Here is a 10095-nt window from a genome sequence, read left to right on the forward strand (position 1 = left end):
TCGGCACCGTGTCCATGGATGACTCTTGCGCCGCCATGCTCGCAAAGTCCGGCATCATCCCCGCTCTCATCGAGCTGCTCAACGCCCAGCAGGAGGACGACGAGTTCGTGTGTCAGATCGTCTACGTTTTCTACCAGATGGTCTTCCACAAAGCCACCAGAGATGTCATCATCAAAGACACGCAGGCCCCGACGTACCTCATCGACCTGATGCACGACAGCAACGCGGAGATCCGTAAAGTCTGCGACAACACGCTGGATATCATCGCCGAGTACGACGACGAGTGGGGGAAGAGAATACAGAACGAGAAGTTCCGCTGGTACAACTGCCAGTGGCTGGAGATGGTGGAGAACCGGCAGATGGACGAGACGGGCGAGTCTTTGCTCTACGGGGACGATGGCGACTCCTTCATCGAGAACAGAGACATTCTCGAGAGACCCGATTTCTTATACAGCGCCGACGGGATCATCTCAACGGATGGCGCAATCAGTCCAGAGTTCTACGCCAACTTTAAGAACGGAGAGCTGGGCCCGCCGTACGCGGGAAGCGTTTCGGATGACTTTGCCGCGTCAGGTCACGGTCCGGCCGATCGACCGGTCAGCGCTTACGGCTTTCGACCAGATGAACAGCTTTTCAACTACACCACCTCCTCCCAGCTGACATGGAATCTTGCCAACGTCAATACCGATCCAGCCCTTTAGGGTGCTGTCATTGTTCTCGAAAAGCTGCGGAGAAATTGTCAAATTGGATAGAATCCAGTGCTTGGGGAAATTTCTCACCAACCACTGAACCTTTGTCAAACTTAAATATACCATACTGACTTGAAGATGAACAATTTCTTTTCAATTACTCATTTTTAGCACGCAAGTGGCTTGTTGTCTCCAGTAGAAGTGCAATTTGTCGTTACTAGTACTAGTGTCTGAAATCAGTGCGAACGCAGCTCCCGTCTGACAGTTGAATGGAAAAGTAACCATTTCAATATAAGCGCTTTTGTGTAAAGCCGTCGTCTCACTTGTGATGTTTACGCGAATGTAATTCACAAAGAAATTGTGATTGCTTCCCGTATATGGAAAACAAATCTTCATTAACATGTATTTGTCTCACTTGTAGATTTGCATGCAGGTTACCTTTCATTGTGACTAAATTATAAATTATACAACATTAAAAAAAAAAAAGGAAATCTGAGTGGACTTTTATTTTCGATTGTACTATTATTATTTTTCTGATGCAAGCAGTTTGACATCTAAATTTACTCAAGATAAAAACCATATTGAAGATGTACACTTACCTAACAAATGCTACACTGCTGTTTTGTATTTATTTATTTTTAATTGCAGTCACGTAACCATCCAAAACAGAACAGAACACCTCCTTAAGCATTTAAAAATACAGGCATTAAATTAGAAAATGTGAATCAATAACCACTTTAGAATATTAACAGCATTATTAAATCAGTATTTTAATTCAAAGACATTGACATTTAACCTGACAACATAGGTTTAGTGTTTTTTTTGTTGTTGTTTTTACAATAAGACACCTGATGGCTTGATACAAGTACAGCAAAAAAGTCAAAATATGTAACCTCGCTGGATTTATTTTTTTTAAACCAGGTCAAAACAAAAACATCACTTATTTTAAAAAAAAATGTGTATGATCTGCATATTTACATCTTTCATTAAAAGAATAACATCACAAGCAACACCCGAGGCGCGCGAGTCCAAAGAAAGCACGGGACAAGAGAGCAACGAAAAGACAGGTGGATGACTTCCCACAACTTTTCATGAGCCGCCGTGTGCCAAACGAACAGTAACAACTTTCGAGCACGACATCGTTGTGACTTCACAGGGTCGCAAAAGCACACCGAAAAGCTCGCTTCATTTAAACTGGTCAGGAAGATTAGCAAGAACCAGGCCACTAACCCTTCATGGCGATACGTATGCTGCGTGAATGCGGCCGCCACGAGAAGAGACACAAATTAGACGGAACAAAGATATGAGGAGGACAAAACGGATGTTGGGCGAAAAAAAAAAAAAAAAAAAAAAACCCACATTGTGAGCTGCTGGCACTGGCAGTCAATTACAACAACAAAATCAGGAACACACAAACGGAAAGTAAATATGAAACACAGAGCCCTGAGTTCACTTGTGCGGTGCGCTCACAATTATGGCTCGTTGAAAGTGGCGGGCAACGTACACGGGGGGGGGGGGGGGTTCTCGCTTGACGACGGCGCACTATGAGCTAGTTTGCGCAGCGGCGTGAGAATATAGCGTCAGTGACCGCTGAACATCAGATTGTTTCATATTTCACCACTTAAGCTGATTGGTTGTAATGATTTGGGACTGCGGCGATTCACGCACAAAATTCTGAATACATCGCCGTGGCAACAGAACTGGGTCGCAAATTGAGGACCACCTGCAGTTTTTTTTTTTTTTTCATGTTCTGACAGACGTGCGAATGAGCGGGACACCCGACGAGTTGGTCTCCATGCGGGACGGCGTGAAGCTCGTTGACGTCGAGCCGGACGTGCGACCTGCGGGAACAAAACGCATTCGCTCATGGATGGGGGCGCCACCAAGAGATTGCTTTACCGCGAGGCAAATGTCGAGAACGGCTTTCGTTACCGTGACGACCAGAGGTTCTAACTGGGCAAGTGTCTTCAAAATGCGAGTACCCGTTATTGTTTTTTTTACATCATTGTGTGTATTGTGACTGTTGCCTGAAAATGGCAGATCTTCACCCAGCCTAGCTACCAAGTGATTGGTGGAAGAACCCGATGTTGGAGCGGTATCATGGAAATTAGCCCCGCTGTTCCATAAGAAAATGTGTCGCGCAAAGGCACACGTTCAGAAAAATGCAGATAATCAAAAAATATATAATTTCGCACTTGATGGCACTCCATGAACCAAACTATTTGTATAGAAGCAATTAGATTTTTTTCACAATATGTCCGCTTTAAGGGTTAATCAAAACAAAAGAGCACACATACTAAATAAATGGCAATCCTCACCTCCATTGTTTCTCCACATGTCGCGGGCACACTTGTCAGAAGAGGTCAATTCTGAGATTTGGATGTTCGGATTGGACTTGTAGTCGTCTTTGCATGAAAAAAAATAGCAAGAAAGAGCAAAGGAAGCACTTATCTGCTTGCATGGTAGGAAAGTCACTCTATTGTCATTTAAGCTACTGAGCCAATTGCAATTCTGCTGCTCATCAAAACAGCAACGTTAACCATGTCGACGGCACAAGTTGGAAATGAGCAACAATTAATCGAGTCATCGGAAAATAGATTTTGCTTGATTACACAACATGGAGCACTGCTCAGGGAACCGATTCAACTTGTACGAGTGCAACTTACTGTTGTTGCTGAAGGCAAAAGAGCCGCTCTCCCTCATGGTCTCATTGCCGCTGTCCGACAGCGTCCTGTCCGGGCGCGAGACCGCCGGACGCTTCTTCTTGCTCCGGCGCGTGCTGATGCGGATGATGCCACGCACCAGCCGACACTCGGCCTCCTGCTCGTCCATCTGGTGCTCCTCGGCCAGCGAGTTGATGAGCTGGTTGATGGCCTTGCTCTTGCGCAGGAACACCGAGTCCGTGGTGCAGCGGGCCAACTCCTCGATCTGGTACTCGGTGTAGAGCTCCAGCAGCTTCTTGGTGATCAGCGAGTCCACGTTCTCCTCGCCCGCCTCCCAGTCGTCCAGCCGTATGACCTCGTCCAGGGAGGGGTGGCAGGGCTGCGTTTGAGGCACGTACGTCGCAGAGTCGTCGTCGATATAATGCCTCGGGCTGTCCACTTTGACTCCGGCGATGCAGACGTCCCCCAGCCAGTCCGAGTCGTCTTCCTCCTCCTTTTGGCGCTCCGCCGGGTTCTCAGCGCGGAGGCTCAGTTTTTCCGGCTCCTCCGGGACGCTCTCTTTGGGCGCCAGACACGGGGCTCGCAGGCACACTCTGTACAGACCACACGTCAGGACGCTGCACATTAAAGTCCTGCAAGCCCTCGGAGAAGCGCAGGGATTGCAGGTTTGGGTGGCAGGCGGCAGCTCGGCTGACGAAGGTAGGAAGGTGTCGCACTCCTTCCCGTTTGGGTCTTTCGGAGGGGATTCCAGATAGGGCTCGGCCGGGTCCACGCAGCGCTCCTCGTAGGATGAGGACCCCCGGCTGATGGTTTGGCTCGGTCCTCGCTTGTAGCTGCCGGGCCTCGCGCTGCCCGCGCTGCCTACAGACATGGCTTACGGGCTTTGGGGTCTGGACACAAATACATGGAAATTGGTTCAAGAGGACATTTCATGGAAAATTGCTTTTTACAGCTTTCCAGATCTCCAAAATCCACAGCCCGATATTGAGTCCCGAGCCAATACCTTGGAAATGCATTAAGAAAAAAGAGTGTGCACCAAATCCTTTCAATTGTCTTAATTTACTTTTAATTGAGTAAAAGATGGATGGGTGGATGGATTCGAACATGATACCTAGGCATTTGAGGGACCATAATTCAGTGGTTTGAATCTTATCTGTCTAGCAGAAGATCTGTCATTTTCAAGCAACCATATGTAAGCACTATCATGGCAAAGCCAAAAGGCAAGGAGAGCTGCTAATTCGGCGATGAAGTGCTGCCTCCATGAGTGAAAATGCCATCTTTCAACCCATGATTCTTGATCCTTTATAGAGTGCAAATGTATTTGAGAGCAAGCACTTCTTAATTTGACTTTTCATTTTAATTTTAATCACTTGTTTTTATTTTTGCAATTTTCACTACATTTCCTCAATGGTGAACATTAACAACCAACCAATAGTTTCATCTTTATACTAGCAAGGATAATCAGTTCAGAATATGGATGGATAGAATTTATATGCTTTCGTTTTGGTTTTAGGGAGATAATGTAAGCGTCGTGGCTGACGTCATGTTGCTTTTCAAGACATGACTAATCAATCATCAACACAATTCTTAACGTCAACCAAACGGACGATCGTTTCGCCCCACAACGAGTTATTATTACAAAAGAAGCAAATACACATATTTGAATTTACTATATTTGTACTAACTGAGGAAGATGAACTTAATAGGCCACATTCCCGTCGGCGTATCAAAATTAATGTCACTTTTACGGGGGCGACGTCACTCTTTTTCCTCCATTACAGCACTGACGAGTATCACAGTAAACACGACTTACAAGTCACGGTTCGTCCACGTAGCAACTCGTAAACGATCGCTGCACTCTTCCCCTTTCATTTAACATGTCTTATTAATACATCTCGAGACGAGAAACTTTTTGGCGGTCGTCCTTCGGGAAGTAAGTTTGTCGACAGTTCGACAGTGCACCTGAGCATCAAGGTGGGGGTAAAAACAGGTAACTAGCAGGACTTCCGCTGATGGCTTTCAAAGTAAAATCTAGGTAAAGACTCGAGGCAAGTCACGTCATCGAGTAATAGCTCGGCAATGATAGAATAAAATCGGTTAAACTTATTTGAATTAAATGAGACACACAACCAATCACAAAGTCGGCTTCAGCCTATTGCTTTTATTTTGGTACTACTATCGGCGAAATTCACGGGCTATAACTGTGAACTTGATGTATAGCCATGAAGCCAGAAGTGATATTTATTAGATGATTTTTCGTTATTCCCAATTCTTGGCGATAAATATTGCTCCGAATATAATATAATATGTAATATCGTTGTATACGTTTGCAATTATTCCTCAGCGGGAGCACTCCAATGAGATCCCAAATGTAAGTAGCGTTTATTTCGAAGTTGACAAGCCGGAAATTGATTCTTTACGACAGACAGGCGGCATGCTCTGACGAGTAAACAAAGCAGTTTAATTAATCCACGACGTAAATCAAATAATTCGGTGAGAGATGACTTTCTCCCTCTGTAGCGCTTCATCCCGGATCTTAAATGATGATGATGTTGTAATTTAGTTTGATTTGGCACGTGAGCGACTAATGGCTAACAGGCTAAGGATGCTCGGCGGGGGAGCCTTTCAATGGACGCCAATTTGGCATGTGAAGAAAAGGGGACACAAATAACTATCAGTCCGCTATGGAAAATAACAATTGTAAATCCGGGGACGGCGTTTTCGTCTGCTTTGTAGCTGGCTATTCATAGTACCTCATGTGTGCGTGACTATTGATCCCAAACGTGATTACGTCACTGGTTCGTTTGGCAAAGTCGTGCTAAAGTGGCAGAACAAGTCCTGTCATGAATAAAGGCGACTACCAGCAAATCGACCCGAGGACACCCGGGACTCTTACGCCCACCTCGTCGGGTCACCAACCCCAACAACCACAACAGAATCAGAACCAGAACCAGAAACATGGGGAGGACTGCAGCAATGAACCCCAGAGAAGACCCAGGAGGAGGTGGGAGGTCTTACCTGGGAAGAATCGCTTCTTCTGCGATGGACGTCTCATAACGGCCCGTCAGAGCGGTATGCTGCCCCTAACGCTGGGCCTCATCCTTGTCACCAGTGTATTATTCTTCATATTCGAGTGAGTTCATATCTACCTGATGTTTTGTATTGCGCGTCATACTGTATAACAAACAAGGTTGTTTCTCTTGTGTTCTATAGCTGTCCTTTCCTGGTCAAACACCTGACAAGCTGCATACCCGCTGTCGGAGGAGTCCTCTTTGCGTTCGTGCTGGTCACGCTGCTTCAGACCACCTTTTCAGACCCCGGCATTCTGCCTCGTGCGACGACAGACGAGGCAATCGACATTGAGAAGCAGATCGGTACGCAGATACTCGCACATTCACCCAATGGTGGAGGGAACATTTCATGTTTTTTGTGGAAACACTTTCTGAAATGCTCCAAGATGTTTCAAGATGGTGCCAAATTCTTGTGGAAAAGGAGTGCTTTGGCATCCATCCGTTTAGCTTAATGCTAACAAACGATGCAAAACGCCATTGACGGGTTTGATTCTCCCAACAGACAACACCGGTAGCGCCAGCTACCGACCCCCGCCACGCACCAAAGAGGTGCTCATCAACCAACAGGTGGTCAAGCTCAAGTACTGCTTCACCTGCAAGATCTTCCGGCCTCCGCGCACTTCCCACTGCGGCCTGTGCGACAACTGCGTGGGTGAGCTTTTCCTCACTGTGCGGGAGATGTGCGGCATTATTACAACGCAAGATTAGATTCTTGATATTTTTTTCAGGACAATATTTGATTTCTTTGAAAAAACAAAAAAACAACAAAAAAAACATGTTACATATACCGTTGTGTTTTGTTTATGCTTCAGAGCGCTTTGACCATCACTGCCCCTGGGTGGGCAACTGCGTGGGCAAGCGCAACTACCGTTTCTTCTACGCCTTCATTGTGTCACTGTCGTTTCTGACGGCGTTCATATTTGGTTGTGTGGCTACACATCTGGCGATGAGTAAGCGAAATGAAGTATTAGAGCCATGACACCGACAGGAATTGGAAGTAGTGATGTTACCATTTATGGATTTTCCTTTCAGGAGCTCAGGATGACAAAAGTCTGGTTAATGCCCTCCAAGAGAGTCCTGGCAGATATCCTTTACCTTTCAGAAAGGACATTTTTACTCATAAGCTGCATTTGTTCTCCTTGACTCCACTTTGCACTGCCGTGGAGCTGGTGATTTGTTTCTTCTCAGTCTGGTGCATCTTGGGCCTCTCAGGCTTCCATACGTACCTCGTCGCATCCAACCTCACCACAAATGAAGACGTGAGTAACCTTGCCGCGTTGTTGCGGCGTTTTATGAAATGAGATCAATCTAGTCATCGTTTTTAAACGTTAAAAATTCCTTTAAGTATGCACCCTCACTTTGGCTGCATTTTTCACCTTCCCGAAAACTGCTGTAACAATAATAACATTTATACTTTACAACTTCAGCCAGCCAATAGTGGATAACTTTCATTTAAAGACTTTTAAAGGCCAGTATGTTAATACCTGTTTTTGTAACTGGATGGAAATATAGACAAAAAAAAATACCCATTCATTTTTGGTTAAAATGATTTCAGCCTCCAATATCTGTGTAAATGTACCATGCCTGACAAACTAAATATCGAATACTGTTTGAATTATATTTTGGGAGATTTGTCCTACTTCAATTCACTTGCGCTTATCATATCCGTAGTTACAGTAACTTAACATAAAGGACCGTTTTAGTTTCGAAGTTAAATAGGCGTTTCGAAGTTAAATAGGCAGTAAAAAATTGCATTTTCTAATGAGAATTTTTCATCGCTAGGAAAAAATTTTTGTAAAGATGACTATTTAGTTGTTCATCCAACATAGCCAAAGTGACATGAAAGTAAAGAACAGATTGGCACAAAATGCCCCTAGAATATGTTAGTGTTAATAAAATTGCTAATGGATGTTTTTCCATATGTAGATTAAAGGTACTTGGTCAGGGAAGAGCGGCGCAGATGTCACCAACCCCTACAGTCACAGAAACATCTTCATCAACTGTTGCTCTCTACTGTGCGGACCCATGCCACCCAGGTAAGACTCATTTCATTGTCTATTCGAATATGCCTGCTTAATCCTTTTTTAAATTTTTTTTATTTTTATTATTTTTATTTTTTGCTACCTAAGTTTGATCAACAGACGAGGCCTCCTCACCGCAGACGAACCCACTCAGGCCGGCGCGGACATCGAACTCGCCGCCTCGAGCCGGATGAATGTGGTAGGCGGCTTTACTTTAGCGAAGCCGTTTTGTGATTTTTGGCGGCCTCCCTGACATGCTGAAATGAGATCCAGAATGTATGATTTAGTGTGTCTGTGTGTGCACGCCATATTCAAAATACAGAGACGACGAAAGATCGTTAGACATTTTCATGCGGCAGATGCAGTGCATATTTATTCTTTGACGGTACATTACAAACTGGCTTCAGGGTAGGTAATCCAATTAAAGCATTAACGTCACAGTTCTTGAATGAGGAATGTTTTTTTTTTTCCTCACAGGTTGTTTAGTTTCACACTTCATGCAGGCACTCCAAAAACCCAACTAGTTGTATACGAGCAACTAAAAAGTCTTTTTTTTTTTTTTTTTTTTTTAATGTACCTCACCTTTATGGTGTGTCCACAGCCCAAACACGAATGTAAAGGTCTGCCAGAGTCCACTATTCATACACCGCTGCTGTCCACGCCGTGTCCTCAGGGGAAGTCGCAGTCGGCCAGAGGACCGGCGGCGACTCCCAACCCCGCGGCGGGCGTCTCGTCGAACTGCAAAACGCACCGGAGTGCCGGACCACCCCCTGGCGATACCTCCCGCACGCGCACTGCCAAGACGAAAGCCAAGAAAACAAAAAAGCGCATGGTTAAACCTGCCCCTGTCCACGCTTCACGCCACGGCCAAAGGGAGGAGCCGTAAAGGTGCCGGCTCCTTTCATTTCAAAGACACTTAGTTTATATTATGATCAACTTTTTCAGGGAAAGTTTATTTACCTGCAAAAGAAATTGTGTAACAACTCAATTTGTTTTTGAAACAGACGGGAGGCCATGTTTACACTGTACAGCGTTGATACAGGCACAGTAAAGGTATACTTTTTACTGATTGATTAATTTATTTGCAAATTGTTTTTGTTATTGTAGGATTCCCATTTTTACGAGTAAGTGTCCCTTTTTATTGGTGAAATTATGCACTAAAAACTTGGGTCCATGTGATGAATGTTTTCTAGATCTGTGCGGGATATTGAAACTGGATAAAGGTTTGATTTGTGTCAATGTAAAACACCAATAGGCTTATTGTTTTGTCGTCAAATTGAGCATCCATCTATCAATATAGTGTAGTTATGCACTGGGGTTGTGTTGACTCTCAATGAAGACAACCTTTTCTCTCCTGGCCAATTTGCACTAAGCCGCCAAGCACCACAACAGTTGGCAAGTCATGTGGAGGAATATGTCGTCTTTTTCCACATTGTAAACCGGCAAGACAATAGTCGCAAAGATGCAACAAACATTACCCACCTGGAATGCATTTCCAAGGAGAAGCATGTCATTCTGTATTTGTATGAAAATGTGAAGAACATTAAACTGTAAAAACTTAAACTTTAGTGATGTAACTTATTTGTCAATGCTGCTGCAATGTAGCCTTTGTCCACTAGATGGAACCGAGAGGTTTTTTTTTTTTAAAAAA

At 44.6% G+C, this 10095-nt stretch overlaps 3 protein-coding genes across 6 annotated transcripts in view; 2 read left to right on the forward strand and 1 right to left on the reverse strand.

Annotated features, from left to right (window-relative positions):
- Positions 1–1185, forward strand: part of kifap3a (kinesin-associated protein 3a) — a 2960-nt gene extending 1775 nt beyond the window's left edge. The window contains exon 1 of the mRNA XM_086014991.1: positions 1–1185. This exon is cut by the window's left edge and continues 1775 nt beyond it. Within this exon, the coding sequence (XP_085871117.1) occupies positions 1–701 (701 nt within the window). The 3' untranslated portion in view covers positions 702–1185.
- Positions 1186–1307: 122 nt separating this feature from the next.
- Positions 1308–5415, reverse strand: LOC147132124 (uncharacterized). Its single transcript, XM_086014069.1, has 4 exons — positions 5166–5415; positions 3356–4242; positions 3008–3094; positions 1308–2530 (listed from the first exon to the last, which is right to left on the reverse strand). The coding sequence occupies exons 2-4, from the start codon at positions 4221–4223 to the stop codon at positions 2433–2435; spliced, it is 1053 nt and encodes a 350-aa protein (XP_085870195.1). The 5' UTR covers positions 4224–4242; positions 5166–5415; the 3' UTR covers positions 1308–2432.
- Positions 5149–10007, forward strand: LOC147132125 (palmitoyltransferase ZDHHC18-B-like). Of its 4 annotated transcripts, none has more exons than XM_086014061.1 (9): positions 5150–6485; positions 6566–6726; positions 6926–7075; positions 7236–7373; positions 7456–7682; positions 8350–8459; positions 8553–8643; positions 9046–9332; positions 9449–10007. In XM_086014061.1, exons 1-8 carry the CDS (start codon positions 6196–6198, stop codon positions 9328–9330), a joined length of 1452 nt encoding a protein of 483 aa, XP_085870187.1. In that variant the 5' UTR covers positions 5150–6195; the 3' UTR covers positions 9331–9332; positions 9449–10007. The 4 variants fall into 4 exon arrangements, with proteins under 4 accessions (XP_085870189.1, XP_085870187.1, XP_085870186.1 ...); XM_086014062.1 differs by having other exon boundaries at positions 5156–6485; positions 7456–7507; positions 7580–7682; positions 9046–10007; XM_086014063.1 differs by having other exon boundaries at positions 5149–6485; positions 9118–10007.
- Positions 10008–10095: the final 88 nt, after the last annotated feature.

Source organism: Filicampus tigris, chromosome 18, assembly GCF_054856515.1.
Source record: "Filicampus tigris isolate MCC_2025a chromosome 18, RoL_Ftig_1.0, whole genome shotgun sequence".
NCBI lineage: Eukaryota > Metazoa > Chordata > Actinopteri > Syngnathiformes > Syngnathidae > Filicampus > Filicampus tigris.

Excerpts from the sequence above, each read along its gene's own strand:
- LOC147132124 (XM_086014069.1), bottom strand. The coding sequence starts at position 4,223 with ATGTCTGTAGGCAGCGCGGGCAGCGCGAGGCCCGGCAGCTACAAGCGA. Across the intron at positions 3,095-3,355 it reads TTTTGCCTTCAGCAACAACA|ACGACTACAAGTCCAATCCG; the intron begins GTAAGTTGCACT and ends TTTCATGCAAAG. Across the intron at positions 2,531-3,007 it reads CATGTGGAGAAACAATGGAG|GTCGCACGTCCGGCTCGACG; the intron begins GTGAGGATTGCC and ends TTGTTCCCGCAG.
- LOC147132125 (XM_086014061.1), top strand. The coding sequence starts at position 6,196 with ATGAATAAAGGCGACTACCAGCAAATCGACCCGAGGACACCCGGGACT. Across the intron at positions 6,727-6,925 it reads CGACATTGAGAAGCAGATCG|ACAACACCGGTAGCGCCAGC; the intron begins GTACGCAGATAC and ends TTCTCCCAACAG. Across the intron at positions 8,460-8,552 it reads TGCGGACCCATGCCACCCAG|TTTGATCAACAGACGAGGCC; the intron begins GTAAGACTCATT and ends TTGCTACCTAAG.